Source organism: Priapulus caudatus, unplaced genomic scaffold (assembly GCF_000485595.1).
Source record: "Priapulus caudatus unplaced genomic scaffold, Priapulus_caudatus-5.0.1 Scaffold487, whole genome shotgun sequence".
In the NCBI taxonomy this organism is placed as follows: domain Eukaryota; kingdom Metazoa; phylum Priapulida; class Priapulimorpha; order Priapulimorphida; family Priapulidae; genus Priapulus; species Priapulus caudatus.
The window spans coordinates 81035-88193 of NW_014577548.1; the positions used below are offsets into that span (position 1 = coordinate 81035).

The following is a 7159-nucleotide window of genomic DNA, read 5'->3' on the forward strand; positions in this document are numbered from 1 at the left end:
GATTGTCATATAATATATATATATACATATATAATATATAGGCACATTGTATATCGGCCCTGGTGCTGCAAACTCTTCCATGACAATCGGGTTAAGAACAGCACAAGTTACAGGTTCTCAATATTTTCCAACAAAATGTTGTGTACATGGCCCAACCGATACTCTCGCCCACACCCGAAAACGATTGCGCGTCCCTTCGCGCTTTACCGCGATACACGCCACCTTCATGCAAAATTGAGAATCTATCGAACGATCGTGCGTAAAAACTGCCCACAGCGTCACTGCGACCTTTATTTCACCTTTACCTTTGACCTATGATCTTATTTCCCTTCCGCTCTCTACACTCAGCCCCTAATTCCCTAGCGTGACCAAACTATGGTGATGCTTACACATCTGGGGGAAAGTCTGTCGCATAACAAGAATGCACACCTGCCACTTGACCTTAGTTGACCCTTTACCGGTCGACTTAACGATTCCTCTTCGGCCTTTCTAGTGCGTAACGCAGCATTTCCATTATTACTTGACACCCTCTCGACGCCCACGAACCAGCTTGTCAACAAACCGTTTTTTCTTTGTGACATTATTTAACCTCTTTTTACCTCCGCCCTCCTCTACGTCCCTCCTTCACAGTCCAGCTATTCCCACTCCATACTATGTATCACTCGTGCGTGGCACCCTACATGTAGTGGCGACAACTGTCGTTTTCTAGTTTATTACCATATAATCCTATACCTTCTCTGCTCCACTTATTGTCCTCTTCCTATTACTAACTGCTTGTTATCAGTTGAATTTATTTCCGCTAATAACTAATAATCTGCTCGCGTTCAGGGAAAATCCGGCGCGCGACCTTCGGTACCGCGCGACCTGGCCATCCGTAAGTCTCCTCGTGCTCGCGACATGTCAGTGTCGCCGCGGTACGGCGGACGGGTTCGCCGGCATGCGCGCCTGCGGCCAGCCTGGTTAGCTCGCCGGAACACCCGCTGCAGAGCGCTGCGAGTCGCAGCGACGCGCGTCGAGTTTCCTCGACGCCTCGCCGCGGCCACCTGTGTGAGCCGCTCCGGGCGGGCCCGATGCCGGCTGTGCGGACGTCCCGCGCGCGCGGGACTGAGACGCGATCGTCGCGCGTATGCTCGGCGGGCGAGCTGGCGCGCGCTGGCGGCGCCGCTGTCGGTCCCTGGTACATGCTTGATCCCATCGAACCGCAGTCGTCGACGTCGTCAGAGGGGAGAGTTCAGGCGCGAAACAGACAGGCACCTGCAGAGCGTGGAGATACGGGGAGGAGCGAAGCCGGAGGGGGCAGTACAGGGGGGGTGATGACATGGCGGAGGAACGGGAGCCGGCAGGGGGGTCAGGGGGGCGTTGAGGACACGGCGGCCTGCGAAAGAGGAGCGAGCGTGGAGAGTGGGAGTCTAGCGCGGGGTGAGATTCGGGGGCGAGCGACGCGGAGGGCGGAGTCAGGGGGCGGAGACACGGGGAGAGCCGCGCGCGCGCCCTATCGGCCCGCGGAGTCACTCGCGGGTCATCCGCGACGACGGGCCCCGGGCAGCGATGCCGTCGGGCCGGGAGGGCGGAGTCACCGGTGAAGACACGGGGAAGGAGTGAGCCAGAGGGGGCAGTCAGGGCGGGTTCGTGACATGCGGAGAGAGACGTGAGCCGCACGCGCGGGGTCAGTGGCGGGAGTGTGAATTCGGGGAGGAGTGACGCCGAGGGAGTCAGGTTGAGGTGCTGACATGGGAGGAGTGGCCGCGGCAGCGGCGGAGTCACGGAGGTGTGACCATGGGGAGGAGTGAGCCGGACGGTGAGCAGGTCCGGCTTGGTGACATTGAGGGAGCGAGCGAGCGGAGGGGGAGTCGAGGGGTTGAGACACGGGAAGGAGCGGCCGGCAGGCGGCGATCGTCAGCGGGGGGGTTGAGACCCCAAACGGGAGGAGCGAAGCGGAGGCGGGAGTCAGAGGGCGGGGGTGAGACACTCGTGGGGAGGCAAGCGAGCCGGAGGGGGAGTTCACGCGGTGCAGACACTGAGGCAGAGAAGCGGCAGCCGGAGTGCGAAGTCACGCGGTGAGACATGGGTGAGCTTAGACTCGCGTGCGGCGGCGGTTGCCGCGCCTCCTGCGCCTCCGCCTCGCCGGCAACCCGTGGCGCTGCGACACCGCGCTCGCGCCGCTCCTCGACTGGATGCGAGACGCACGTGAGACGACGTTCGACGACAACGACGACGGGGTCGTGTGCGCGACCCCGCCGGAGCTCCTCGGCCGCCCGCTCGCCGAGCTCTCCCGCGACGAACTGCTCGCGGCGAGCGCCGACAACGACAACGAGAGCGCCACCTACGCGTACCCGCACGAAGCGACGCGACCGCCCGCCCGGACGGAGTCGCCCGCCGATCTCTACGACTACGATATCGAATACGACGGAGACGATGACGAGACATCCGGCGGCACGCGCGGGTACGACTACCCAAACATCTTCGACGAGTACGCCGACATCTTCGCGGACGCAGACGCCGACGCCTTCGCGGACGTCTTCGCGGACGACGCGGCAGCGACGCGACGCCCGGCCGCTGCGGCGCCGTCGAGCAGCGGCTTGCGCAAGCGCATCATGTGGATACCGATCGCGTGCATCCTCGGCGGCGCGGTCGTCGCGTGCGCCGCGGCGGCGCTGTGCAGCAGGAGGCGGCGAGCTACAGCGCGGGCGAGCCGAGACGCCGGACAGCGCTCCAGCGAGACGAGCTTCTGCGACTCGCGCGGCGTGGAGGTGCAGCTGAACGGCCCACAGAGCGCGCCACTAACACGAGTTCCACCCGCCGATTCGGCAGAGAGCAACGGTCATCTGCCGTCGCGGGAGTGCAATGCAGAGTCGCTTGGGAGTACAGCAACACACAGCGGTCAGCTGCCGGACATTCAGGAGGGAGAGGAGGACGATGACGTATTCATCGACACACCCGATAAGAGACACTTACTTACACTATAGGTCACTATAATCGAGCTTGTGTGAAACCATACCTGTGTACGTATAAATGCACATATATCAACTATCCCATGCCAGAAAAAATTTGTGTGCGTGCGTGTAAACGTAACTATAAAAAGTTCCCACTTTCTCAATATATATGTACCGATCTCAGAGATAACTATACTGAATCGGAAAAAAGGAAAAGTGGCATATATGATTGTTTCAGTCACCTAAATGTTGGTGTTGCTTGCATATACGTTATGTATTAGGTTGCTGTGATTACTGGGTGGAGAATCCTATTCTTATTGCTAGTTATAAGAATGAGGTAATGCTAATAAAATGCAGCCGAAATGACATCAATTCTTAAGAGGTATTACTGACCGAGTATGACATTATTGTGTAATTCTTCTCTTATTGACTTAACTAATTACAGTACGGTTAATTGATACAGTGTGTTGTAATAACCACACATTGTTCCAAACGATATAAAAAGGTATTGTCAATATGCAAATGCCGGGATAAACAATGTTTTCAATGTCTACATTCACGTGTAAAAAACTTACGAGGTATGTTGGCGTAGAAAACTTCTCTGAGAGCCATAAACTCTTCTTCTGGACCGATGTCTGCAGCACCAAACTCATTATCCTCGGGCCACACCTCTCTACAAGAGACAGGCACATACATACATACATACATACATACATACATAAGCGGTGAGACACGGGGAGGAGCGAGCCGGAGGGGGAGTCAGGGGGTCGGGCGGGAGCGAGCCGGAGGGGGAGTCACAGGGGAGGGAGAGGAGCCGGCTTGAAGCTTGAAGCTAGCTGCATACATGAGCCGGAGGGGGAATCACGGGGGGGGGGAGCTACCCGAGAGAGAATCTGAGAGGCAGAGAGAAGCAGGGGTAAGACTGACGGGAGGAGCGAGCTGGAGAGGGGAATCACAGGGTGGGGCGGGAGGAGCTACTTGAAAGAGAATTTGGCTTGAGAGAGAAGCTGGTCAAGAGAGAATATAACTGCTAGTGTATAATATACGCACAGTTTGGCAAATGTAAGCGCTGTTTTTGCACGGCAGGTTGTGGATAGACAACAATATGCTGTTGCAAATCCCAAGTGGCCTGTCAGGCACGCTGACCTTTCTACACTTACAGCAGAACAACATCATGGATATTCCACCAAGCATTCTCCAGAACTACACTGCCCTCAAGGTAGCAATATTAATACTAGTATTAACAGTAAGCATGTGAGTAAGAAATAGCCCTTCTTGCTAATTGGCTACCAGCAAAAGATTTTCATATTGCATAAGGCATTAATCGGCATTAGTCCTAAAGGTATATTTTAGTTATCTATACGTCACAAGAAAAGCCAAACCCCCTCTAGCCCCCTGCAATTTGTATGACTAGTTATCATATGGTAAAATTGTATTCTCTTATGAAATTGTGGTAATTGATGTTCCTTCAAGAGAAGCGCAGCAACTACGGCGTAAATCTGCCCAATCACGAGAGAAAACGTTATTGATAACGAGTGACCACCACACCTGCAACATTCTACTGTTGTTGGCTGGTAACTTGGAGATAGTAACTCGCCCTTGATAGGCGATAGTGTTGCGCGTGGGACACAAAATTAACGTAGCAAGCGTAGCGCGTGTTTCGTCTTATTGTACACGGTCTTTGAAGATAAAGAATGACTCCACCCCCTTCCACACGCACACACACGCACACGCGCACCCACCCACGCACACGCACGCACGCACGCCATGCGCACGCACGCACACATACACGCCGCTGTTTATGATGTTACAGTATCTCTATCTCGACGACAACTGGATCACGAGGCTGAGCGTGCGCAGCTTCCTCGGCCCGTCCAACCTCACTGACCTCGGCCTCAGCCGCAACAACATCACGCGGCTGCCCGCGCACGCCTTCGCCCACCTGCCCAACCTGCGAGCGCTCGACCTCTCGCATGCGCCGCTCGCCGTCCTAGAGGGCGCCGCGCTCAGCGGGCTCGCGCGACTCGAGTCGCTGCGTCTCAACGACGTCGCGACGCGCGGTGCGGTCGCCGTCGGCAACGGGATGCTTCGCGACGCTGCGCGGCTGCAGCGGCTCGAGCTTCGCGGCAGCCCACAGCACCGCGCTCACCGCGCGCGCAGTACCTCACCGACAGCCAACGCGTCGCATCAACGACCAGTGCAAGCGAGCTCGCGCGCTCAAAGACCTTTCGCCGACACCGCTGCGCGATATATTGACTTGCCGCGCGACCCCTGCGGCGGCCGGTTGCCAACCGCGCCCCATGCGACTCCGCCCCCGGCAAGAAAGGACCGATGGCGCTGCGATCACCAAAAACCCATGCGCTTCGCGCCGCTCCCTGACGACTGGAATGCAGAGACGCACGTGAGAGCGATCGATTCGATAACCGACAACAAGACGACGGGTCGTGTGCAAGCGACCAGCAACAAATTCGATACAGCGCCGGAGCTACCTCGCGCAGCACGCTCAGCGCGAGAACACATCCAGCAGATCGAGACTGCTCTACGGCCGGCGAGACGCCGACAATAAACAACACGGAGCGCCACGAACGAGCGTACCGACCACAGAAGCGACACGCGACCAGCCAAGAGCCGCGCCGGACGGAGTCGCCCTAGCAAGATCTCTACGACTCACGATATCGAATACGACGGAGACGATACGAGACACTCGCGACGGCACGCGCGGAATGACGACTACCGAACATCTTCGAACGAGTACGCCGACATCATCAGGCGGACCGGCATATGACGCCGACGCCGTTCGCGGGACGTCTTCGCGACGACGGCGGCAAGGCGACGGCACGAACGGCCCGGAACACCGCTGCGGCAGGCGACACGGTCGAGACAGCAGCGGCTTGCGCAAAGCGCATACATGTGCGATACGAGATCGCGTGCATACCTGCGGCGCAGCGGATGCGTCGCGTCCGCGCGCGGCGGGCGGCTCGATCGGCAGCAGGAAGGCGCGAGCTACATCGCAGGGCGAGCCGTAATGCGACAGGCGCGTCGCAGCGAGAACGCAGCTTCTGCGCCTACGACTCCAGCAGACGGGAGTGCAGCTGAACGGCCCACAGAGCGCGCGCACTAAACACGAGTTGCCAACGCCGCACGATTGCGGTCAAGAGAGCGAATCGTCATCTGGACACCGTCGGCGAGGAGTGCAATGCGAGATCGCTTGGCCGCAAGCTCACAACCGCAACACACAGCGGTCAAGCTGCCCGACATTCAGGAGGGCAGAGAGAGGACGATGACGTATTCATCATCGACACACGCCGATAAGCAGACACCTTACTTACACTAGAGTGCCAACTATGAATCGAGCTTAGTGTGAAACCATACTGTGTACGTATAAATGCACCTGGATATCAACTATCCCATCGCCAGAAAAAATTGTGTGCGTGCGTGTAAAACGTCACTAATTAACAACCAAAAACACCGTTTCCGACTTTCTCAATATATCAGGTAGCAGATCTCAGAGATAACTATACTGAATGGGACAACAAGGAAAAGTGGCATTAGTTATGATTGTTTCAGTCACCTAGAATGTTGGTGTTGCTTTTGGCATATAACAGTGTACTGGTATTAGGTGTTGCCTGTAGACTTAACTGGGTGGAGAAGTCCTATTTCTATTGCTAGTTATAAAGAATGAGCGTAAATGCTAATAAATGCAGGGCCGAAATGAGATCATCTCTTAAGCAGGTATTACTGACCAGCAGTATGACATTATTCGTGCTAATTCTTCTCTTATTGACTTAACCTAATTAAGTAGCGAAGTTATTGATACAGCGTAGTGTGTGTAATAACCGAGCACATTGTTCCAAAAGATTATAAAAAGGTAATTGTCAATACTGATACTGCCGGGATAGAAAACAAAGTTTTCAATGTCTACATTCACGTGTAAAAACTTACGAGTAACTGTTGGCGTAGAAGAACTTCGTCTGAGGAGCATAAAAACTCTTCTTTCTGGGACGCGATGTCTGCAGCAAATGCCGAAACTCATTGATCCGTTCGGGCCACCCTCTCTACAAGAGACGAACAATACATACATAACATACATATATATATATATGATATATATGATATATATGATATAGATGATATAGACCTATATGATATATATGATATACTAAATAAGGTAATAGTGGAACTATAGCTGATAGATATATAGATACTAAGAATATCGACATAGAATA

The 7159-nt window shown here is 55.1% G+C and overlaps 1 protein-coding gene across 1 annotated transcript in view; it reads right to left on the minus strand.

The window, feature by feature from the left end:
- LOC106810924 (protein timeless homolog) overlaps positions 1-7159 on the minus strand; it is a 38654-nt gene that overhangs the window by 24317 nt on the left and 7178 nt on the right. The window contains exon 11 of the mRNA XM_014814408.1: positions 3509-3606. Coding sequence (XP_014669894.1) covers positions 3509-3606 — 98 coding nt within the window. The remainder of the gene's footprint in view (positions 1-3508; positions 3607-7159) is intronic.